The sequence below is a fragment of the Hemiscyllium ocellatum genome, chromosome 2 (assembly GCF_020745735.1).
Source record: "Hemiscyllium ocellatum isolate sHemOce1 chromosome 2, sHemOce1.pat.X.cur, whole genome shotgun sequence".
NCBI lineage: Eukaryota > Metazoa > Chordata > Chondrichthyes > Orectolobiformes > Hemiscylliidae > Hemiscyllium > Hemiscyllium ocellatum.
This window is the reverse complement of record NC_083402.1, coordinates 121,255,772-121,282,465: the sequence shown is the minus strand read 5'-3', so window position 1 is coordinate 121,282,465 and position 26,694 is coordinate 121,255,772. Positions and strand designations below refer to the sequence as shown.

Sequence of the window (26,694 nt, the reverse complement as noted above, 5' to 3'; positions counted from 1 at the left end):
GCTACAAATGCTCTGTTAGAAGGTAAATAGATGTGAAATTGATTTGTTAAATGCTCTGTGATATGATCTAATTTGTGTCAGCATTGTTTACTATTTATAGACGGTGCAAGTTCAGTTGATAAACATTACGCAGTCTTGGGGGATATACCTTTACCTCTGAATCTTGTTTGTGTCCATTTATGGTGGCGGGCTTGATGGTAAATAAGAAAGAAGTATCAATAGATTGGTGGGTGGTAGATTAATGATTAACCTGATACTTCTTATAATCAGAATGGATGATTGGCATCATGTAGGTAAGCTGAGTAAGTGTCATATAGAAGCTGGGCAGATGCTGTCTGTCGAGATCCTGCTGTGGCTTGGAATTCTGCAAGCAATGGCACACAAAACTCTTCTGCTCTCTCTTTTCTTGCTGAACCTAGCTGAGGCCATCACTCCTACTTCAATTTGTCCCTCAACTGTGGTGATTAAAAACCATTCTCCTATTGCTCTGCATCCGTTTAACCACTGGATGAGGTAACCCTTTCAGTCCCACATCACATAGAGTCATAGAGTTGTACAGTGCAGAAACAAACCCTTCGGTCTAGCTCATCCAACCCAATCTAGTCCCATTTGCCAGCACTTGGCCAATTACCTTCTAAACACTTCTTATTCATACACCCATTCAGATGCCTTTTAATTGCTGCAATTGTACCAGCCTCCACCACTTCCTCTGGCAGCTCATTCTATACACGCACCACCCTCTGTGTGAAAACGTTGCCCCTTAGGTCTCTTCTATATCTTTTTCCCTTCACCCTAAACCTATGGTCTGTAGTACAGGACTCCCCCACCCCAGGGAAAAGACTTTGGCTATTTATCGCCCCTCATAATTTTATAAATCTCTATACGGTTACCCCTCAGCCTGCAACATTCCAGGGAAAACAGTTCCAGCTTACTCAGCCTCTCCCTATAGCTCAAACTCTCCAACCCTGGCAACATCCTTGTAAATCTTTTTTGAACTCTTTCAAGTTTCACAACATCCTTCTGATAGGAGGGAGACCAGAATTGCAGGCAATATTCCAAAAATGGCTTAACCAATGTTTTGTACAGTCGCAACATGACCTCCCAACTCCTATACTCGATGCTCTATGCTTTGCACTACACCTAGGAAAGCCACAATGTGAGCGATTGCTGTGCAGACCAGAGTGAGATAGATATCCACAAGGGTCTGTGTTAGAACCATTGTACACTTTGATATAAATTAACAACTTGGACTTTGGTATTTTGAGTAGAGTGTACAAATGACACAAAACTGGGAAATGCGACAAACTTTGAGCAACTTTGTGGTTGACTTTACAAGAACCTGGATAGATTGGTGGAAGGGGCAGACACATTTCAGTTTATTGTAGACAGGTGTGGAGAGATTTAGTTAAAAAAAATGTAAAGGCATAATAAGTTAAATGGTGCAAATTTACTGAGAAACGCAAGGACCAAGCAAACGTGAGGGAATATGGACACAAATCTTTCATGTTGAAGAACAGGTTGAGAAGACTGGTTCCCAAAATATTGAGAACCTAGGTTTTATAAACACAGGCATTAAGTACAAAAGCAAGGAATATCTAAGAAACCTATGTAAAACATTCAAATGTCCCCATCTGAAATAGTGTACCAGCTCTAGGCACCACATATTAGAAAGGCCATCGAGGCTATGGGGAAAATGCTAAAAAGACTTGCTAGAATGACACCAGGTATTATGTTTTCTGGTTCCCATATATTAGAAAGATTCACACTGTAATTTGGGCAGGTTCGAGATCTTTAACACAGCTTGCTATTCTGCTGTATTAAAACATCCCACTTCCACAAAATGGTGACACAACAATTGGCTCCGAGCTAATAAGCTCCTAGCTCTTTAGACAAGACTGCAAGATAAAATGCTAAAGATGAAAGACTTCAACTAAGAAGCGTAAACAGATAATTTAGAGATTTGTCCTCAGAATGAGAAGATTAAGGTTCATAAATGCTTAAAAACATCTGGGGAGGTTCTGATAGGGTAGATAGAGAAAACTGACAATAGGATGGAGGACTTCATACTGGGGACACATTTTTTAGGTAAGAGGAGAGAAATTTTAAAAAGACATGAGGGGCAAATCATTTACACAGCAGATAGTTCACATGTGGAGTGGACTTCCTGAGGAAGTGATGGATGTGGATGCAATTACAATGTTTAAAAGACATTCGGATAACTACATGAATAGGAAAGGTTTGGAGGGATATGGATGAGGAGCAGGCAGGTGGGAAAACTAGCTTAGTTTGGGATTATATTCAGCATGGACTGGTTGGACTGAAGGGACTGTTTCTATTCTGAATAATTCTATGACTCTATGACCCCTCTGACTTGGTATAAACTAGAAGCATTACATAGAATACAGAGTATTGAAGATGGTCTGCTCTTGCTAAGGGTTTGCTTCTGGGACAAGAATAGGAACCTTTGAAAGAATGTGGATAACCATTTCCTTCATTGGACCCTGTGCTCTGATGAATAGCTCTGACCAAAACAATCATTTCTCTATTTTTCAGATGGCAACAGATTGCTTCCAGCGCTTTACTCAAGACACACATTTATCCAAACATTGACTGTGCCTGGAAGGCCATCAACTTGGGGAAAGATGCTTTCTGGTCTTCCAGTCGAAAGAGTTGACCCCAACCGAGTGTTGGAGACTGGCACATTCCAAGGTCCAGTATTGTGTGCAAGGAATGTTACTAAAGCTTGGGGCAGCTGTGACCAAGGCATAGTGGGGAAAGACCACAGTCTGAGGTCTTTCTTCCAAAGTATAACAGGGGAGTTTCTGTAATCTTACCTTGCTGATGCCTCAGATACATGGAAGTAGTTTCTAGTACCTTACATAATAAAGAAATGCCTTTGGATTAGGTGTAACTTTCAAGAAAACTGCTTCAGCAATTAGATATGCAGATAAAGATTTTTTTTAATGATTAAGGTATATTTTTGCAAAGTAAGATGCACTGTATAGTGGGTAAACTGTAGATGTCAGTCCTGGGGAATGTTGTTGAGGTTGTTACTGTCATATCCTGAGCTCAATACAATCTTTACAGGGAGAAGGTGTGAGATAAGTAATCAGAATTATACATATTGTCGATTTCAATGAATTAATATGGATATTCAGCAAATAGTGTCTCAATTACTGAGCTGGAGGAACCAATACACTTCCTAGAAATGTCTCTGGAACTCGCAACCGATTTGCCTGAACTCCCACAAAGTAAGGGTGAAAGGTGAGCTAAGCCCTCTGAGGATTTGTATAAGCCCAAAACATTTAAGGTTCAGGAGTTTAAAAAAATCAAGTTAAAAATCAAGTCAAAGTATGTTGATACTGCGATGGTTCTCCTTTTGTAGTTTGGGATGAAATTGTAAACTAAGGCTATCAGACAGCTATGAAGATCCGAGTGCCACCAGTGGAAGAGACGCTGGAGAATTTTCCATTATACTCTAGCCAATATTTATCAAGCATCTAAATTTTTATTGATAAAATATACCTCATTCATTAAAAAAAGTTATGTGAATAAAAAATTATCTATATAAGCACAGACGAAGTGTTCTCAGTCTGTACAATCTTTGCAGAGAGAAAAAGGAAACACAGATGACACATTAGACTTTGACATCGTACAGAACTACCATGCAAATGCAAAGACAAAGGCATTTTTTAACTCATGCAGGAAAACATACTTACAGTCATTTTGAGGCCATGGTCCTTCTGAGAATTGAACAGACCCCATTGTGATTGGCAGAAAAACCTTAAGCAGTGGTCATTCCCCACTCCACCTTGGCAGCAACTGCCCCAAGCTTTAGTGCATCCCTCAGCACACAGTCCTGGATTTTGGGATGTGCTATTCTCCAATACTCAGTCAAGGTTAACTCTTCATACTAGAAGACCAACAGGTTTCAGGCAGACCAAAGAATAGTTTTCATCAAGTTGATGGTCCTCCAGGCATATTTGACATCATCCAACATCACTAAAACAAATCAGCTGACCATGTGTCTCACTGCCATTTGCGAGATCTGGCTGTGTGCTAATTGGTCACCAATACTAACTACATTACTTCAGAACTGCTCCATTCGGTGTGAAATACTTTGGGGCACCCTGTGTAAAAGACACAATTGATGTGAACATTCTTTTGCAAAGCTACTGGAGAATAATCAGGACAATCAGAGTAAAAGAAGAGTATTATCAATTTGCTGCTTGGTTCCTGCAGATCACCTCTGAGCTAACAGCCTTGATAAGGCTGAGTTAGGGAAAGCTAAGCTGGATATGAAAGGATATTCTATTAGCATGAAGTCCATATATGGTCATCTCAAACACAACCGGGATACTCGCTAGACTTCTAGCAACATAATATTGTCAACTCACAAGAATTTTCCATGCATAGTAAGACACAACATGGAAACAGGCCATTTGATGCTTCCAGTCCATTCTTCTGAAGCATCATCCATATTTACCCACTCCACTACCATCTCCTTAATCTTTTTTCCAATCTAATCTCAAATGGGGGGCATAATCTTAAAATTGTTTGAGGCTAACCTCAGGAAGCACTTCCTGACATAAACAATAGTGAAAGTCTGGGACTTGCTTCCCCCAAATTTGGGGTTGATAGGTTCTTGTTCGGTAATGAACATTAAAGATTATGGAACCAAGGCAGGGAGATGTAAGATACACATTATCCATGATCTACCAATAATTAAAATGTACTCAAAGTGAATGTGAATGGCCTTCTCCTCCGCCAATAACCCTTTGTTCTTATGTTCCTAAAACTGATACATGTTTCCATCAGTGTTTAACCTGGATGTAAATTCTATAGTTCTTTCATGCAGATGTTTGATGTGCTAAAGATTCAAAGTGTCAACTCAGCACCACCTTCTCCAGGGCAATGAGGGATGGTCAATAAATCCTTACCTAGCCAACAACATCTACATCCCTGAATAAATTGAAAAAAGTGAATAATTTTTGGTCGATTTTCATGTTTGCTTCATTATTCCATTAGCCTCTTGGGGTTTGTTCATCAGTATTTAATTAAGGCCACCAGGCATTTCCCCAGCTGCAGGATCTAAGCTGATGCATGAATTGGCTGCTGGGAGTGGATGAAGACTTTCAATCGATATCATTAAGTAACTGTGATCAAGATACAGGATCCTAGATCCCAGGGGGACTAAATAATGTATCTCAGACCATTCATATATGAGCAGTATACCAAGACCATAACTTTGATGTCAAAGCCCCAACTTTGCCTTGCTCACTGATCAGATCAGGAACGTACAAATGTAAAAATATAGGTAACAAACACAAAATGCTGGAGAAACTCAGGTCTACCTATAAATGTAGATACAGCTTTCCTGCTATAGCACTCCAATATAACAATGATTCATTTTAGCTGTATCTCCAGAAGTTCTAGGTGAAAACTTGAAGTGCAGAATCTGTCATTTGGGCAGTAAACAGGCACTGAAGACTTAGGGTGACTGTGTGAGATGCCTATTGTCTAGTCTGTGCCAATATTTATTTTCCATGCAAGCTTTCCCTCACCCAAGTCAATCCAACCTCATCATCATGTCCTTGTGTTCCTTTCCCCCGTGTGCATATTTAGATTCACTTTAAATGTATTACTTCAACTAATCCAAACACAAAATGGAATAAAATCAATCTAATGATACTCATTTTATGTATCAACCGATCATTGTATTCCGGAGGCCCTTCTTGCCTTTTCGCATAAGCCAACAAATTGCTACTACACCCACTATAAAAACAGTGTTGGAGATATCCTTCAAATATGGGACATCGTGAGATTGTGAAATACCCTAATTACAGTGTGGAAACAGGCCCTTCAGCCCAACAAGTCCATACCGACCCACCGAAGCGCAAACCACCCAGACCCCCCTACATTTACCCCTTCACTTAACACTACGGGCAATTTAGCATGGCCAATTCACCTAACCTGCACATTTTTGGACTGTGAGAGGAAACCGGAGCACCCGGAGGAAACCCACGCAGACACAGGCAGAATGTGCAAACTCCACATAGAGGTTGGAATCGAACCCAGGTCCCATGAGGCAGCAGTGCTAACCACTGTGCCGCCCATTCTAAGCAACATTGATATGCGCTGTTTGAATATTTCAGAGGTTTAAAGGAACCCAGAAGCATTTTATAAATAATAATTGAAGTTGAGAACCTAGGATGTGCTTAGGAAAAAAGTACAAGTGCAGAATTTAAGCTGAACAAACTTAGCCAAAATGCATTGGTGGTTAAACTCAGAATTTTAAATCATCAGATCTTTACTACTAGCTTAAAGAAGCAATGTCAATGCAAATTGTTGCATGAATGCACCTAAATTCCTGAAATGAATTAATTTTTATATCATTAACAGGTCACACAGTATAAAAATCGAGGAGTTTGGAAAGTGCCTGCGAAGAGAAATATTAAACAGAACGGCTTAACAATTTTAATATATTATAAGAGACTGTACATGTCTAGTGAAATGTTACAGAAAGTAGATTTAATGATGATTCTGGTGATAGTTACAGTTAGATAGTTTTATTACTGCAGCAGTATCTTGTAAGGGTGGCTGTACTCATCTCTGTCAGTTAAATTACAGTTTTATGGACCATAATTATGTTATTGTATTAGAGGAGAAGCGAAAATCATTGTTTAATAGCACATACAGTAACAAACTATGATCTCACAGAACTTAAAGTACTGCATCACCATTTTGTCTCCATCAATTCACTACTCAAGCAGGTATGTGATCAGATTTAAATTTACTGATTTAAATAGCAGCCAGAACAATAATCTTTATTTTTCTCATTCAAAATCTTCCATCCAGTCCACAAAGTTTCATCTTTCCCCAGGTCTCCCACAATTATTGCACTATACATTGGTGATGCATAACATGTAAATTAAATACTACATCCTGTATCTTAGGCACACAGTAGACTGTTCAGCCACTCCAGTTTGCTCTGCCATTCAATTGGACATTGCTAATCTGAATGCTAAATCCATTCATCTGCTTTGGTCCCATAACCTTTTAAGTTCCTAGCGATAAAAACCTTTTCTCAGTGAAATAACTCCACAGAGGCCAGTATCCTGTCACCAAGTCACCCTGTACACATGGAGAGCCCTTAACACTGATGCAGCTCCCTCAGAGTCAGCTCTCAGTGTGAACAGAACCTCTCACACTCCTGTCTATATTTGGTGTTCCTAATCACGTCACCCATCCCCCCTAGGTCCGGATCAGATTTAATCTGGTGCAGAATCTTCTTCCCATTAACAATTCTGCTGGAGCTATCCATGTAGTTGCATGAGGGGCAGTCCTATAATCAGATAGGAACTGGGAAACTTTTGAATCTAGTGAGGGTGTAGGCTGTTTCTTTAAGCCTGCCTTCAAAGTTTGGACAGCTGTTTATACCAGACCTTTGGATGATGGTTGGTAAGAAGCTATCGTTGTATGTTGAATACCATTCAACTTTAGGAAATACTCAAATTCTCTGCTGGTAAATAATAGTTAAGTGTGGCTAATATTTCCAGGAGTTTGTGTATTGCGAAGATGCAAGCAGGTTTTCTATTGTTGCCCCTGTGTTGATGCACAAACTCTATGCCAAGCCCAACCACTTTGTGTAGGCAGCACTTTGCATAGGCATCAGTGGGACATCCCTGTCTTGTGTCTGCATGCTGGCAGCAAAAATAATGGTTTGCTGGGCTGGACCCTGAAGAAAATTTTAACCATTTGGCCAAGATTTGGCTATGTTTTGGGATTTTGCTGTGTGCTGACCTAGAGCCCCGTTGTACAAGTCTGAAGCTGTGCAATTGCCTTTACTCATGTGGTGTTCACCAAGCTCAGTTGGACTCCATCGAAATACCATGCAATTCATATGCTCCACTTGCTGTATTTTCCAATGATAAAGCCAGTTGTAGTGCCTGTTTGAAGATGGTTTGGGTTTCAGCTGGTAAGTGCTTTGGGAGGGTTGAATCATTACCCAACAGTCTCTCAGCATTTCATTAAGGGTTAAATGGACGTCACATGCCTCTACCAGTCATCTTAACCTTGTCAAAATGGATTCTCCGGTTCTTGAACTGCTGAGTAAAGCTGATAGCATCTCAGATTTAGAGGACAACTTGGGTTTACTATTCCTAAATAAATCCATTTACTCTTAAAAGGTTTTAGTATCTGGTACCTTGGGGGAAGTTAGATTCCTAATAGCCGAGAAAGCTGTGAATCCACAAGCTTTCAGGAGAATTACTCATTGCTTTTCATCTGTCCCAATGTCATTTGCTCGACAAAAAAACATGTTCCACACACTGGGCCTAGTTTTCAATGGCAGAATCGAAGCTTCCTAAATAGCAGCATGATGCCAGAAATAGTTATTCCAACTCAAATATGACTGTTGCAAGTGTACCTCTTCAGGAGCATGTTTTTGTCTCATGTCCGCTGAAATAACTCAATAGAGGCTGGTCTCCCATCACCAACTCACCCTTTGTTTACACTTGGAGTGTCCTTGGCACTGATCCAGCTCCCTCAGAGCCAGCTCTCAGAATGAGCAGGATGTCTGATTGGACCAGATTAACAGCCCCAGTCAAGGAATTCATATTCTATGAAATCCATCTGACTGACCTCATTAGAAACATTACACTCAGAATTGAAACTTGCAATTGATCCCCAGCTTCTATAGGTTTTTTTTGTTGACAGTATTCCATATTTCCATTGACTTTTGTGTGCTACTTTTTCTGTGAGGAAATGCAGAATGATAGCACCCTGAGATGGCAAAACACTCATTTTAGTTTTATACTCTCTTACTCTAGGCTCCCCACCCCCACCAGAGCAAATTGTTTCACTCAATCTTCCCAACACAATCCTGTAATGATCTTAAACACCACCACTGGATGATTATTGGGAAACACACACCAGCAACCTGTCCTCATGATCGAATTCCAGAAACTTCAGTGTCATTCTGGCGAAAATGTCTGGCACCAATTCCAAGATCAACTGATTCCCTAAAATATTTAGATGTGGGAGTTGTCAAAACTCCAGGATGGACCTAGTGTCTCTAGGAATTGCAAATTAACTTGCTGAACAATCCAAGGTGAAAAACTTACACAGTCATTTTAAATAATAACTTGTTCTTTCATGTCTTTTGATCATTTTTGTTTATTACTTATAAAAGCATTGAAGTTGAGAATAAAAAGATGTTTGAATGACTAGAGAGGTTGCATGTTGAAACGTCTAGAAACATAGGAGTAAAGGAAGATTATCGTTGGCCAGTTAACATCCATACAAGTTCTAAAAGGCTTTCAGCACTCAAACAGGATAACATCTGCCATTTGCTTTCAGTAGTGTGTATGACACTGCCTTCATGTGACAATTTTTCGAATGGATTCCACTACTGTTGTAAAGAATTTTCTTTAAATCAAATCCCTTTTTGTCAATCTGATCACATGCTCACAAGGAGGTTGGTTAGTGCAGTTGGCTGAATGGCTAGTTTGTAATGTAGAGTAAGATCAGCAGTGTGGGTTCAATTCCTGCATGCGTGAGGTTACCATGAAGGCTCTTCCTTCTCAACCTACCCCCTCCCCTTTGTCTGGGATGTGGTAACCTTCAGGTTAACCAATCACAAGCCTACTCCTGCTTAAGAGAGCAATCCTATAGTGAATTCACATTTTTACACATTCATAAATCATGATTTTCATCTTTTTAACTGCTCCAAATTTTCATTGAAGTAGTTAATTGAAATTGGGAATCTTTTGTGGTTGATAAGTGTACCTTCAACTGAAATTATGATGGATCCTTTACTTTTTAATGTTTGTCATTTTGAAATTACACTATTAATGGATGTTCTCTTTTTACCACAGAATTATTTTATAAAGAGCTCCTTCTATAATCTACCCATAACCCTCAAAGCTTCAAAAAGTGAAAACCATCATGACAGCATAAGAAAATATGGAAGGAAACAAGCTGTACAAACCCTCTCAGCTATTCCTCATTATCATGACTTACCATCTCCCTTGACTCCATTTTCTCATGCTGACTTAGGTAATTAGCCATAGTCCACAAGGGACAATAAGTGGATATGGCTTTGAGGGGCACCATTCCACATTAAGCATGAAGTAATGCAATGAGATAGGTCCCAAGCCTACCACAGCTGGAATGGAAATTCAACCCAAGCTGCTGGCATTATTCTGTAAACATTGTTGATTGCCATAAAAACACATCTGGTTCACTAACATCCTTTAGGGAAGCAAATCTGTTGTCCCTTCCTAGTGTGGCCGACATGTGACTGCAAGGTGCTTAACTCTTAACTTCCCTCTGGGCAATTAGACATGGATAATAAATGCAGACATAGCCCGTCACATCCCATATCCTGCATATGAATTTAAAAAGCACAAAGATCCTGTACAGTTGGAGATTTGGAGGAGATTACAGGAGATAGTAGGAAGGAAGTGAAAAATGTCTTAGCTATTAGGATATGAGCAGGTGCCAACAATTTTGAGCAGTCACTTTCTGATGGTATTGAAATATTTTTAGCTACCAGAGGTCAAAATTCACTAAGTTTCATTGCTGTTCACTGACATATAACCAATTGGTTTCAGCTTGATAGAATCATAGAACAGTTATAGTTCCAAAGGAAGCCATATGTCCCATCGTGTCCATGTTACTCTCCACAAAAAACAACAATTTAATTATTCCCAATCAGTAGCCCTTTCCCAATGGCTCTGGAAGCATTCTCCATTTTCAGATAATCTTCCTATACTCTTTTGAAAACCATGGTTGCTTCCACCACGCATGCATGCAGTGCATTCCAACTGTTAACCAATCAGTGCAAAAAAAAAGTATTTCCCTTGTGTCACCATTGTTTCTTTTGTTAATCTCCTCAATTTTGATTTTTGTACAAGCAATGGCAGTTTCATTTTCAATATGAAATAATAGCTATGCTTTACTGATGAAGAACCAACAGAAATTCCATTTTGACATCACCATGTATAACAAATCTATTTGTGTTAAATTAAAGTCATTTTGCAAAACACTGCAATTGAAATATCTTTTGTGAAGGAAACAATTTATATCTTGATTGACAGGAAAAAAATGTATTGGGCAATAAAAATATTGGGAGAAATAAAGAGCAAAATACCTAAACAAGAATTATAGAATTTGAACGATCAACAAAATTGTGAGACTTCACGTGTATCGTCACCTTTGTTTCTAATGGCCTTGCCACGCCTGATCCCTGTCATATATTGCAGCCCTGCAACCCAATGAGAGCTCTGCACTCCTCCAATTTTGGTTTCTTGCACCTTTCCAATTTTAATGGCTCCAGCCGCCTGGTACACAGGCTTTGGAAAAGACCCTCCAAAACTTTCCAAAGTCTCCACCTTTCTCTCCTGCATTAAGATATTCCTTTTTTAAAAAAAGCTATCTCTATAGCCAATATTTGGCCACCTGCCCTGTTACATCCCTATTTTCCTTTGTTCACTTGGAGCCTGATTTGATTTCAATGTTGGCTAACTCGGTTTCCCAGAGCTTGACAACCTCAGCAGTTATGAACGGAATTGAGAGCAGTGTGATCAAGCAGCTAAACGTTATTTCTTACACAAACCTATACACCTGGAGGAGTGGTTGTTTTTCTGTGTTCCAGCTGAAGATCACCCCCCGCCCCGTGACACTTAGGCAACCTTCTGTTCCACATTTGGATTGACCCATCACTTTCGATGCCATAATAACAATCTTATGCCTTGAGATCACTCCCTCACCCATGGTTACCAACATCTGATATCCCCAATACATCCCCAGCCGCATGCCATGTTATCTATTCGAAATAACTCGAAATAACCCTCTCAAACTATAGGCCTGAATCTTACCAGAAATTGCTAAGCCTCATTTTTGATGAGATTCGTGGAGAAATCCTCACTGCATGGCCTAGTAAGTTCTACTGCACGATCTTGCCAAACTCACCTTAACCATGTGCCATGCCTCTATGGCACCCAGCTCATCCTATTCTCCCACTGGCCACAGGAGGCAGAACGGGCCACTACCAGGACTTACCAGGAGCTTCCAGGGTTCCTGGCACCAGCATCATTTTCAAAGCTCAGCATACATCTAGCCAAGCGTTTGCAGACCATAGCTGCCATGCACGGATTATTTCATTTGCCCCAGGCATGTCAGACAGTGAGTAATTGGCACCCTGCTTGACTCAAGGGTTCCTGGAGCTCCTGCTAGCTGAGGGGTGAGTGCAGTCATTGCCAATGGAGTGTGCTCTGAGATGTTGGTGACTGATAGAGGTCAGGAGCAAGCAGTGAGCTGGAATCACTGGGTTACTGCTCTGACTTTCATGTCAGGAATTGTCACAGTCTAGATTCTATGTACAAGTGGGAGTTCGGGAAACTACATATTAATGAGGGTTCCGATGTAATAATGAGGATTTTAATACATGCAAATGAATGCTAATCCAAGCAACTAGGCTTCTTGCCACTCACTAATAAGTATCCAAACTCGCCGTTAAAGATATTTTCTAATCAACTTGTTCAGAAATGTTTTTACACGCCTCTGGAGAAGGTGGGACTTGAACCTGGACCTCCTGGTGCAAATTTAACACTGCACCACAACACTTGATTGGAAAACAGGATTTCTTAGCTATCGACAGTGGAAAGCTCCTCGCTGCCAATTTCACATGACTCTCCCAATTGCCTCAGAGAAGAGCCGGGAAGATTCTGCCTGTATCGTTTCCCAGTTTCTGTGGATGGCACTCGTTCCCTCTACAATGAACCGTGACTGCCTTCCCCAGCCAACTCTGTTAATCTGGCTGGCTGCTGAGCAGGATAGAGAATTAAAACCAACTTCTGGCTTTATCCCTCATACTCTGCTCCCCCTCCAATAATTATCAAGACCCAACATTCCAATTTGAAAAAAATAAATCAGATGAAGAAGTAAAGAGGTTGTACAGTATCCTGTGGCATGACTATTTCTTGAAAATCAGAGCTTGTTGAGTCACTTAGCTGATTCACATACCCCACAGGACCTCTGAATGGTCAGCTTGAATGTTAACATTTGATCAAAAAAATCAAACCCTCCCAGCAAGATAGCCTGAATTTTTGCAAACGAGGGTAACTTGTTCTAATATAATATAAAATCTAAGTTTCCATAGTGTACAGTGATTCCCCAAGAATCCGCATAAATTCTGATTTGCCACAGTTCTCACAAAAACAAATTTATTTGTGCTAATTATCCAGCCATACTGTTCAAAACAAGGACTGAACTGTCGACTGCAATTGTAATACTCTTTTATGTAGAGAAAAAAAAGTTTTGACAATATGAAAAGCAAGAATTGTCTCCATACTGAAAAACCAGAAAAGACAGAAGAACAATGGATGTAATCAGGAACTATGGAAACTTTTGTTGTGTGTATTATGGACCAGGCCAGCCCCCCCTCAAACAACATTAAGTCTAGACCCTAACTTTTCTTATTTTAAAGGTAGATGTGAAGTGGGTGTTCCAGGTGTGATGCAACTGATCAAACTACTCAGCTTGAAGCAAAACATTTTTTTTTTAAACACTACAGTTGAAACACAAACAAAAGAAAATGCAATTTAGAATGACTTATCTATTGGAAAACTTAACTGACCCAATACAGAACTTAACTAATTAACTGTTCCAATATAGTAACATCCCATAAACACACCCCTTGGAAAAAGGTAAATTCAAACACAGATTCTTACAGGCAGGAGGGAATCAACTTCTAGAGAGAGATTTCAGAAGAAAATCACAGGAATTCTTGACTGAAGCTTGCAACTCTCCTGGACTCACACAGCTAGTGACTGCTACAACTAAAACACATAGACTCATAGAGATGTACAGCATGGAAAAAGACCCTTCAGCATAGCTCATCCATGCCATCAGATATCCTAAATTAATCTAGTCCTACTTATCAGCATTTGGCCCATATCTCTCTAAACCCTTTCTATTCATATATCCATTCAGATAACTTACAAATATCCATGCCCCTCATAATTTTATGAACTTCTACAAGGTCACCCCTCCAATGCTCCAGGGGAAATAGCCCCAGCCTATTCAGCCTTTCTATCTAGCTCATTGACATCATCTCAGGACAAGGGGCTCATTACTTCGGACTGAGTTAAGGCAAAATTACTTTATACCTTTGGAATTCTCTACCCCAGATGAATGCCCATTTGTTGAATACATTTAATGCTGTGAAGGACAGACGTTTGATCTCTCAGAAAATCAAAGGATACATGGAGTGGGTTGGAAAGTGCAGCTGAAGCCCAGAATCGGCCAATATCACATTGTACTAAATGGCAGAGTAAGTTCAACTGGCGAAGGGCTACCTCTGCTCCTATTTCCTCCATTCCTGTGTTGTATCGAAATCACTGGGTTACTGCATGGTGGCTCAGTGGTTAGCCTCACTGTTGCCTCACAATGACATGGACCCATGTTCGATTCCTGCCTTGGGAAACTGTCTGTGTGGAGTTTGCACATTCTCCCTATACCTGCGCAGGTTTCCTCTGAGTGCTCTGATACCCTCACATAGTCCGAAGATGTGCCGATTGGGTGAATTGGCCATGCTAAATTGCCCATAGTGTTTAGGGATGTATAGGTGCATTAGTCAGGAGAAAATGTAGGGGAATGGGTCTGTGTGTGATACTCTTCGGAGGGTCAGTGTAGACTTGCTGAGCTGAAGGGCCTGTTCCCACACTGTAGCGATTCGATAGTTCTACGTGAGATGCAAGGGAATCTGGAAGCAGTGGTGTTCCTATGCCACCCTCCCTTGTAGTGGTGGTTGTGAAGAAAGCAGGTGTTGTCAAAGTTAGACTGCCAGATTGCTGCAGTGCCCCTTTTAAATAAAACATATCCCAACACAGAGACTGCTGGAAGTCTCCACACTGCGAAATCAATAGAATCTGACAGTCCATTCCTCAGCCAGATACTTGTTTCTTTCGGGATGGTAAATGTCTACTCTCACAATAAAAACAAGGATTTTGGAACTAAATTAGTCTCAGCCAGAGAGATATGAAAGAGGATGAGGTCTGATGATTACAGACATAATTTCATAGGAAGAAACAAAATGACATTCAACCATGTTACAAACAAAGGCTCCAGTGAAATAATTCTGTTATGCACAGAGTAAGTCACAAGCAGTGAATTAATAGAGAGACAGAAATATTCAAGACAGTAAGCTGGCTATAGTGCTTGCAGTGATTTATTGATTCCACATACCCATGAGCACAAGACTGGAGTAATTGAGGTGCTGGTGGGTGCTTACAAATAATGGCTTCAGGCATTCCAACTTTAAAAGAAAGCAAGACTTACATTTGTTCAATGTTTTTCACAATTACCAAACCTCTGAAAGTTCTTTCCAACCAATTAAATATTTTAGGGGCAGCAAACCAGCACAGTGGTTGGCACTGCTGCCTCACAGCACCAAGGACCTGGGTTCAATTCCAGCCCTGGGTGATTCTCTACATCAAGTTTGCACATTCTCTCTATGTCTGCATGGGTTGCCTCACCCAGTCAAAGGTGTACAGGTTAGATGGATTGGCCATGCTAACATTTCTCTGTAATAACCAGGAATGTGCAGACTAGGTAGGTTAGTTATGTTAAATGTGAGGTTACTAGCATAGGGTGTGAGCGCTGCTGAGTCTGGGCGGCATGCTCTTCAGATGATTGGTGCAGCTTGGATAGGTTGAATGGCCTATTTCCACACTGTACGGATTCTATGAAGTAAAGACACTGTTGTCTATACTCTCCCTGGTATTGACATCAGGATGAGCTCCCTTACTGTTATTCAAAGAAATGCCACGGCATCTTATTGCATACATCTGAGAGGGCAGTCAGGGTTTCAATTTAATGTTTCATACAAAGGACAACCTAGAACAAAAGGTTATCTGTTAAGTTCATAAAATGGGAAGCTATGCCAGTCATGTTTAGCTTACACATAAAGATTCTTTTCCTCTTCTTTATTAATAAACATTGTTTCGTTATTGAGAATGATATCTGCTTCAATTTTTTTTCTAGCAACCTGATGACTGTTGCAGCAGCGTCTATCTCCTATGTCAATCATTGACACCATAGTGGACAATTGTGTGTTAGGTATCGCTTTGTGTAGCTCGGGATTCCCACTCCAGCAGCACAGTCTCTTCTGCATCCTCTACAGTAGAAGACAATGGGCTGTGAAAGTGCATGACTCATCGGCCTCTGTTTTCTCTAGGCCCTCTTCTCATCAAACCAAGCTTTTTATTTCTGTTCGCCTCTTCCAACACCCTTTCAAACAGTCAACCTCTAGAGTTCACAGATGTCAATGACTGTCTCTCAATCCGCATTCTTCATACCTTTCTTGAAGGTGTCCTTGTGATGGAGGTATGGACACCCAGAAATGACCCATTAGCCTATTCACCACACAGTGAGTCCTTGAGATGCTTCCATATTTACTAGTTTTACTCTGCTTATAGATCAGAACAGAATTGTCTTGTAATTATGTGAGATATTAAATAATGTATAAACAATGTTTGTTGCACGAAAATTTGAACAAAGGAGTAGTGAAGTTTTGCTTCAATTGTATAGGAGCTTGTTTAGTTCATATGGAATACTGTGTCGTTTTGGTCTCTGTTGCTCAGGAATGAAATTATTGCAATCGAAGGAAGTGCAATGAAGGTTCATCAGACTTGTTCGCAGGATGAAGGGACTGACATATGAAGAGAAATTGAGGAAACTGGACCTGTACTTTCTGGAGTTTTGAAGATTGAGAGGTGATCTCATTGAAACTTTAAAAATACTTAAATAGATCGACAGAGTCGACACAAGTTAGGATGTTTCACCTGGTTGGAGAATCTCGATCCAGGAGGTGCAATTTAAAAGTAGGGAATAAAAACCAAAGGAATTGCGGATGCTATAATTCAGAAACAAAACCAGAAGTTGCTGGAAAAGCTCAGGAGGGCTGGTAGCAACTGAAGAGAAATCAAAGTTAATGTTTGGGGTCCAGTGACCCTTTCTCAGAACTGATGCTAGTTAGGAAAATGTTGGTTTATACACAGACGATTGGGCTGGGGGAAGGGGCTAAGGTGTAAACAATAGGTAGGGATAGAACCCAAAGAGAAAGAACAGTTGGACAGACAAAGAAGTCAATAATGATTTGACTGGGAGGATGAATAGCTTTTAATGGAGACTGTTAGTGGTTAACAATGGGTAGTGTGTAATGGTAGACTTTGTGATAACAAGGTCTGGTGTGCGTGCTAGGGGGCTAGGACATGGGGGCATACAGGCCCTAAAATTATTGAACATAATGTTGAGTCTGGAAGGCTGTAGGGTCCCCAAGTATATTGTTCTTCTAACTTGTGTTGAGCTTCGCTGGAACACTGCAGCAAGCCTGCGACAGAAATGATGGGTAGGGAACAGAGTGATGTGTTAAAGTGACAGGCAACTGAAAGCTCAGGGTCTTTTTTGTGGCAGAACATAGATGTTCTGCAAAGCAGTCACCCAGTCTATGTTTTGTTTCCCCAATGTAGAGGAGACCACATTGTGAGCAGTGAATGCAGTAGACTAGATTGTGAGAAGTGCAGGTAAAGTGCTGCCTCACCTAGAAGGTATGTTTGAGCCCTTGGATACTGAGAAGGGATGAGGTAAATGGGCAGGTATTACACCTTCAATTGTTCAGGGGAAGGTGCTGTGGGGCTATGGGGCAGGGAGGGGATGTAAAAGTAGTGAAGGAAGAGTAGATCAGGGTGTCCCAGAGGGAATGGTCCTTGCAGAAGCCTCATAAGGGAGGTTTAGGAATGTGTGTCTGGTGGTGGCGTCTCGCTGGAGCTGGTAGAAATGGTGGCTGATGATTTCTGGATGTGGATGCTGGTGAGATGGTACGTAAGGACAAGGGGAACCCTATCGCTGTTGTGGGAGGGAAGAAAGGGGGTGAGGGCCAAAGTGCAGGAGAGGGGTTGGATCCAGCAGTGGGCCATGTCAACACTGGTGCTGGGGAATCCTCAGGTGGACATTTCAGAGGCTCCCTTGTCGAAGTTGGCCACATCTGAACATACACGAAGAGACGGAGAAACTGAGAGAATGGAATGGAGTTTTTACAGGAAACAGGGTGCAAGGATGTACAGTCCAGGTAACTGTGGGAGGCAGTGGGCTTATAGTGGACATTAGTGGCCAGTCTATTACCAGAAATGTAAACAGAGATGTTGAGGAAGGGAAGGGAGGAGTTAGAGATAGACCAGTTGAAAGTGAGGGTGGGGTGGAAATTGGAAGTGAAATCGATGAATGTTTTCAATTCCAGATGAGAGAGGGAGGCAGCACCAATGATATCATAGCTATATAGGATGAAGAGTTGTGGGTGGGGTCCGGAATATTCCATGTACCCCATGAAGTGACAGGCATAACTGGGGCCTATGTGAGTACCCATAGCCACCTCTCTGACCTGAAGAAAATGAGAGGAGTTAAAAGAGACATTGTTGACAGTGAGGATGAGCTTGGCCAAGTGGAGGAGGGTGGTGATGAGTGGAGACAGGTTCAGGCCTTTGCTTCAGGAAGAAGCAAAGAGCCCTTAGACCATCCTGGTGGGGGATGGACGTGTAAAGGGATTGCACACCCATGGTAAAGACAAGGCTATTGAAGCCCGCAAAACTGGAAATTCCGAAATTGGCATTAAGTATCAGGGAAGTCACAGAAGTATTAGATTAGATTACTTACAGTGTGGAAACAGGCCCTTCGGCCCAACAAGTCCACACCGACCCGCCGAAGCGCAACCCACCCATACTCCTACATTTACCCCTTCCCTAACACTATGGGCAATTTAGCATGGCCAATTCACCTGACCCGCACATCTTTGGACTGTGGGAGGAAACCGGAGCATCCGGAGGAAACCCACGCAGACACGGGGAGAACGTGCAAACTCCACACAGTCAGTCGCCTGAGGTGGGAATTGAACCAGGGTCTCTGGCGCTGTGAGGCAGCAGTGCTAACCACTGTGCCACCGTGCCGCCCTAAAGGTATGTGGGCAGGGAATGGACCAGGGGAGAAAAGGAAAAGATGAGTTCTGTGGGCAGGGGTAGGCTGAAACAATGGGTCTGCCAGGCAGTCCTGGTTGTGAATTTTGGGAAGGAAATAGAAGTGAGCTGTCAGGGCTGGGGGACTATCAGCTTGGAGGCATTGGGGGGGAAGATCACCAGATGAAGTGAGGTCAGTACTGTAATTGATACACTGGCCTGATGTGCCATAGTGGGGTCATGGTCCAGGGTAGGATAAGAGGAGGTATCTGAGAGTTGGTGCTCAGCCTCTGCAATGTAGAGGCCAGTACACCAGACTACAACAGCACAACCCTTATCAGCAGGCTCAAGTCCAGGGTTGGATTTAAGCACACGGACTACAGTCAGTTCAGATGCGGGTAGGTTAGATTGGTTCAGGGGCAACAGAGAAATGGAGGCAACCAATGTCATGTCAACATTTCTTAATGAACAGATTGAGTGCAGGTAAAAGGCCAGAGGGAGAGATCCAGGTGGAGGGATGGTGTTGGAGCTGGGTGAAGGGGTCTGTGAGATGGGAGAGGACCCTTGTCCAAAGAAATGGGTGTGGAGGCGAAGACAATGGAAGAAGAGTTCAATGTCATGTCATGCCCAAAATTCATTAAGGTGAGGACAAGGAAGGATAAAGCTGAGACCTTTGCTGAGTACAGAATGTTCAGCACTGAAGTGCCCCAGCACAGCTCAGCATAAGCTAAGGGAACGACACCCGATTTTCCATTTGGTGACCCTGCAGCCCTTCGAACTCAATATCGAGTTCAATAATTTTAAGGCCTGAACTCCCCCATGTCCTAGCCCCCTACCACACACACCAGACCTTGTTATCATACAATCTGCCATTGTTAGCCACTAACAGTCTCCATTAACAATAATTCACACTCACAACCAGATTATTATTGACTCCTTTGTCAGTCCAACTGTTCTTCTCTCTCTTTGGGTTCTACCTCTACCTATCATTTAATCCTTACCCACTTCCTCAACCTATCTTCTGCATACAAACTGACATTTTCCTAGCTACTATCAGTACTGAGAAAGGGTCACCAGATCCAAAACATTAACTTTGATTTCTCTTCACAGATGCTGCCAGACTTGCTGAGCTTTCCAGCAACTTCTGTTTTTGTTAAAAGTTGTTGTGCCGCCATAGTCTTACCAGAACAGTGGGGCTGCTCTCTCAATAGAGAGAGAAGCAACTGGTGATGATTTAACCTGAGGGCCACCAGACCTCAGGCGAGGGAAGAGGTTGAGAAGGAGAGTCCTTCATGGTAACCTCAAAATAGTGATGGGAATAGAACCCACCTCTTGGTATCACACTACTCTGCAAATTGACAATCCAGCCTATTGAGCTCAACCAACTCCCTGTTAAAAGTAGGGAATGCTATCTAAGATTGAGATGACAAGAAATGATTTGATCAAGGACTCGTAAATCTTTGGAATTCTCTACAGCAGAGTCATAGAGTCACAGAGATGTACAGCACGGAACCAGACTCTTCAGTCCAAATGGTCCATGTAGACCAGATATCCCAACCCAATCTAGTCCCACCTGTCAGCACCTGCCCCATATCCCTCCAAACCCTTCCTATTCATATACCCATGCAAATACCTTTTAAATGTTGCACCACTTCCTCTGGCAGCTCATTCTATAGGTGTACCACCCTCTGTGTGAAAAAGTTGCCCCTTAGGTCCCTTTTATATCTTTCCCCTCTCACCCTAAACCTATGCCCTCTAGTTCTGGACTCCCCCACCCCAGGGAAAAGACTTTGTCTATTTATCCTATCCATGCCCCTCATAATTTTGTAAACTTCTATAAGGTCACCCCTCAGCCTCTGATGCTCCAAGGAAAACAGCCCCAGCCTGTTCAGCCTCTCCCCATCGCTCAAATCCTCCAACCTTGGCACCATCCTTGTAAATCTTTTCTGAAACCTTTCAAGTTTCACAACAGCCTTTGATAGGAAGGAGAGCAGAATTGCACACAATATTCCAACAGCAGCCTAACCAATATCTTGCACAGTCACAACATGACCTCCCAACTCCTGTACTCAATACCATGACCAATAAAGGAAAGCATACCAAATGCCTTCTTCACTATCCTATCCATCTGTGACTCTACTTTCAATAAGCTATGAACCTGCACTCCAAGATCTCTTTGTTCAGCAACACTCCCTAGGACCTTACTATTAAGTGTATAAGTCCTGCTCAGAATTGCTTTCCAAAAATGCAGCCCTCGCATTTGTCTAGATTAAACTCCATCTGGCACTCTTCAGCCCATTGGCCCATCTGAGCAAGATCCCATTGTAATCTGAGGTAACCTTCTTCGCTGTCCACTACACCTCCAATTTTGGTGTCATCTGCAAACTTACTAACTACACCTCTTATGCTCACATCCAGATCACATAGGCTGTGGAGACTTCAACCATATTTAGGGTTCAAGAGATTTCTGTTTACCAGTGGCATAAATGTTTATTGGGATAGTGTGGGTAAAAGGGTTTGAAGTGGTTGATCAAACCTCTGTTCCTATGTTCTTAAAACTATACTCACTAATAAATACATTGGGGAAATTCAAGACAGATGTCTTCAGTTAGAGCATAGTCAAAATGTTAAACTCACTACATTCCCTTTAAGCTGCACAGGGTCCATGCATGCCAATTGGACTGTGAATACATTGACCTCTGGTTCAGGTTCTGCTGTGCATGAACCTCAGTAGGAAATAGGAATATTGATCATAGGGAGAGGTTGAGGTGACTAGCATAAATATATTTAGGTTTGAGCTTAATACATACAGGAGTGGTGAGGAACAGGAAGAATTGCTGGTTGAGTGAGATGAAGGAGGATGTGTGCATCATAGACACTAGCTTGGATTGGTTGGGCTCAATGGCTTGTTTCTCTGCTGTGCATTCTATGTAATTCTGATGGCAAGCATATTGCTGTTTAGATAGTCACGATATGACAGGGACTTCATAAAAGCTCACAGTTTAAAAACAACAACATTGTGCTTTGGTTGCATCAATTTGATGTGGAAATAAAATAAACCGCAGAAAAGTTTGAGACAACACAAAGTGAACAGTTGAACCTCTAAACTTCAGATCTCCCCTTGGAGTATGATATCTCTAAGGAGATTCCCTTGCTGCTGCAAGAACTGCAAAACCTGCACCCACACCTCCCTCCTCATCTCCATCCAAGACTCCAAAGGATCCTTCCACAACCGGCAGTGATTTCCTGCAGATCCAAACATCTCATCTACTGTGTCTGTTACTCTCCATGTGGTCTCTTCTACATTAGGGAGACAGGGCGCCAACTTGCAGAACACTTCAGGGACACACTCACCAAACTACCCCATTGCTCTGAGGCTGAACACTTCAACTTCCCCTCCCACACCACCAAGGACACCCAAGTCATGGGCCTCACTCACTGCCAAATCCAAGCCATCCGATGACTGGAGGATGGACGCGTCATCTTCCATCTTGGTACCCTCCAACGGCATGGCATCAACATCGTCTTCACCACTTTCCTCATCTTCCGTCCCTCCACCTCATCCCAGATCCAACTCTCCAATACGGCATCACTCTCTTGATCTGTCCGACCTGTCCACCTTCCTTCCCACTTATCAGGTCCACCCTTCTCTCATTCCCATAGCCATCAACCCCAACTTCATCTACCTATGGCCTTCCCAGCTACCTTTCACCCGCAACCCCAACCCCCTTCCTATTTATCTCTGAGCCCTCTTGGTGCTCCCTCACGTCCCTGATGAAGGGCTTATGCCGGAAACGTCGACTCTCTTGATCCTCGGATGCTGCCTGACTGGCTGTGCTTTTCCAGCACCACACCTTTTGCTTTGTAGTAGGACAATCATATCCGTGTTCACAAGCAGTTGGTGGATGCATCTAGTAAGAGGGTGGACAAAAGTTTTGTAAGGAATGCTGTGAGAGTGAGAAAATGGAAAATAGGCAGACAGATGGATCAAAAAATATGGAAACAATTTGTGATGTGGTCAGAAAGTTTGGTGGTTATTTGGATGAAGGAGATGGACGAATTAAGTTATGGTGAAAGAGCTGAGCTAAAATGTGCATTTCATTCTCACTCCACAAATAGTTCCATAACGTGCTAAATATGAATAGCATGTTTTGATTTATTAAAGCTATAACCTCAACGAAATAAAAGAATTTGCAAGAAGAGATGGAAAAAGTAGTTGAATAATAAATAGCTGATGGAAACAAACAGCTGAAATGAAGGACAGCTGATGTTAATGAGGCCGGCCCCGCCCCCAATCAGGCCCCGCCCAAAACAACCCACCCCTTCACCTTCCCACGCCCACAATCCGTCCCCGCCCCCTTTCTGGCCCCGCCCCACATTCGCTCCACCCCGTTATGTCCCACCCACGACCAAACCCCCCCACTTCTGGCCCCGCCCCTCCTTCGGGCCGCATGCGCGTACTGCTCCAGCCCACATGAGTCTCTCCCCTTCCCTTTATCCCCGGTCTCCTCCCTTTGGCCCACCCGATGTTGGAGCCTCGCCCCTCCGCGTGACCCCGCCCTTCTCCGTTTATCCTTCCCTGCCAGGGCACCGCCCCCTCTAGCACCATCCCTCGTCGTAGCTCCTCCTCTCTCCATGTGACCTGCCCCATCCTGCAGGGTCCCGCCCCCTCTTGAATCACGCCCCATCGTAACTCCGCCCCTCCCCATGTGACCCTCCCCGACAGCCAGGGCCCCGCCTTTTCTGGCGTCATCCGCCGGAGTAACCCCGCCCTTCTCCATATGACCCTCCCATTCTCCCAGGGCCCCGCCTCCTTGCCCTCCCAGTTGCCCTCTCCTCACCTCCCCTCGGTGTGGCTCATGGAGCCGAGCGGGGACCCGAGCCCCGGGACTTCGCGTTGTGGCCTTGGAGCTGAGGAGCATGAGGGTTCAGAGCCTCGGGAGAGGAGGCGGGGGGTCGCCGCCGGTGAGGGGCGCTGGTTCTGCGGCTGCAGGGAGGCCCCGGTACCGGTTGTGCTGAGAGGCGGAGGGCCCCGGCTGAGCGCCGACACCTTCCCAGTGCTGTTCGACCCGGACGGGAGGCTGGTCAGGGAGTCTTACTTTCGTAAACTCATCTTCAAGCAGGGTGAGTGATGCCTACCAGGGTCGAACAGCCCCCCAGGGGTGAGTGATGCCTACCAGGGTCGAACATCCCCCCCAGGGGTGAGTGATGCCTACCAGGGTCGAACATCCCCCCCAGGGGTGAGTGATGCCTACCAGGGTCGAACATCCCCCCAGGGGTGAGTGATGCCTACCAGGGTCGAACATCCCCCCCAGGGGTGAGTGATGCCTACCAGGGTCGAACATCCCCCCCCCCCCAGGGGTGAGTGATGACTACCAGGGTCAAACACCCCCCCCCGCCCCCAGGGGTGAGTGATGCCTACCAGGGTCGAACATCCCCCCCCCCCAGGGGTGAGTGATGACTACCAGGGTCGAACATCCCCCCCCCCCCCCCCCCCAGGGGTGAGTGATGCCTACCAGGGTCGAACATCCCCCCCCCCCCCCCCAGGGGTGAGTGATGCCTACCAGGGTCGAACATCCCCCCCCCCAGGGGTGAGTGATGCCTACCAGGGTCGAACATCCCCCCCCCCCCAGGGGTGAGTGATGCCTACCAGGGTCGAACATCCCCCCCCCAGGGGTGAGTGATGCCTACCAGGGTCGAACATCCCCCCCAGGGGTGAGTGATGCCTACCAGGGTCAAACATCCCCCCCAGGGGTGAGTGATGCCTACCAGGGTCGAACATCCCCCAGGGGTGCGATACCTGCCAGGGTTAGTCGACATGGTTTTGTCCGTGGGAAATCATGTCTCAAACTTGATTGAGTTATTTTAAGAAGTAACAAAGAGGATTGATGAGGGCAGAGCAGTAGACGTGATCTATATGGACTTCAGTAAGGTGTTTGACAAGGCTCCCCATGGGAGACTGATTAGCCAGGTTAGATCTCATGGAATACAGGAGGAACTAGTCATTTGAAGACAGAGGGTGGTGGTGGAGGGTTGTTTTTCAGATTGGAGGCCGGTGACCAGTGGTGTGCCACAAGGATCAGTGCTGGGTCCTCTACTTTTTGTAATTTACATAAATGATTTGTATGTGAGCATAAGAGGTACAGCTAGTAAGTTTGCAGATGACACCAAAATTGGAGGGGTAGTGGACAGCGAAGAGGGTAACCTCAGATTACAACAGGATCTGGACCAGATGGGCCAATGGGCTGAGAAGTGGCAGATGGAGTTTAATTTAGATAAATGCGAGGTGCTGCATTTTGGGAAAGAAAATTTTAGCAGGACTTATACACTTAATGGTAAGGTCCTAGGGTGTGTTGCTAAACAAAGAGACCTTGAAGTGCAGGTTCAAGCTCCTTGAAAGTGGAGTTGCAGGTAGATAGGATAGTGAAGAAGGTGTTTGGTATGCTTTCCTTTATTGGTCAGAGTATTGAGTACAGGTGTTGGGAGGTCATGTTGCGGCTGGACAGGACATTGGTTAGGCCACTGTTGGAATATTGCACGCAATTCTGGTCCCTTTCCTATCGGAAAATGTTGTGAACCTTGAAAGGGTTCAGAAGAGATTTACAAGGATGTTGCCAGGGTTGGAGGATTTGAGCTATAGGGAGACGCTGAACAGGCTGGGGCTGTTTTCCCTGGAGCATTGGAGGCTGAGGGATGACCTTATAGAGGTTTACAAAATTATGAGGGGCATGGGTAGGGTAAATAGGCAAAGTCTTTTCCCTGGGGTGGGGGAGTCCAGAACTAGAGGGCACAGGTTTGGGGTGAGAGGGGAAAGATATAAAAGAGACCTAAGGGGCAACTATTTCACGCAGAGGGTGGTATGTGTATGGAATGAACTGCCAGAGGGTGTGGCGGAGGCTGGTACAATTGTGACATTCAAGAGGCATTTGGATGGGTATATGAATAGGAAGGGTTTGGAGGGATATGGGCCAAGTGCTGGAAGTTGGGATTCGATTGGGTTGGGATATCTGGTCGGCATGGGCGGGTTGGACCGAAGGATCTGTTTCCATGCTGTACGTCTCTGACTCTATGAACCCCTGGTGTGTGATGCCGGCCAGGATTGAACAATGCCAGTGGTGTGATGCCGTCCAGGGTCGAGCAGGGTGTGATACCTCCAAGTCTGAGCAGTCCTTGAAGTGTGACACCCACCCAAGCTCAACAGCCACTCCAGGAAGAGATGAAACAACTGCCCTGAAGGGAGACAGGCAGTGATTCCTCACAATGCAGAATCCTCTGACAGGATCTTCAGGGTGTGATGAGGTGTCTTACAGATTTTCTTTTTAAATTTATGATTTCTCACATCTGATATAGGGAATGGGTGAAGGTTAGTGGAGCCACAGGGTGAAGTGGGATTGTGATGCCTCCCAAGGAGGAGAATGACATAAAGCCAGTAGAGTAAAAACAAAACAATGACTGCAGATGCTGGAAACCAGATTCTGAATCAGTGGTGCTGGAAGGGCACAGCAGTTCAGGCAGCATCCAACGAGCAGCGAAATCGACGTTTCGGGCAAAAGCCCTTCATCAGGAATAAAGGCAGAGAGACTGAAGTGTGGAGAGAAAAGCTTGGGGAGGCTGGGGGTGGGGAGAGAGTAGCATAGAGTACAATGGGTGAGTGGGGGAGGAGATGAAGGTGATAGGCCAG

General features: G+C 43.8%; 1 protein-coding gene across 2 annotated transcripts in view; it reads left to right on the top strand.

Moving 5' to 3' along the window:
* The first annotated feature begins 23,826 nt into the window (after positions 1-23,826).
* LOC132828806 (TBC1 domain family member 17-like) overlaps positions 23,827-26,694 on the top strand; it is a 51,079-nt gene continuing 48,211 nt past the window's right edge. For both annotated transcript variants that reach the window (XM_060845933.1, XM_060845922.1), the window contains exon 1: positions 23,827-24,137. In XM_060845933.1, coding sequence (XP_060701916.1) covers positions 23,873-24,137 — 265 coding nt within the window. In that variant the 5' untranslated portion in view covers positions 23,827-23,872. The remainder of the gene's footprint in view (positions 24,138-26,694) is intronic.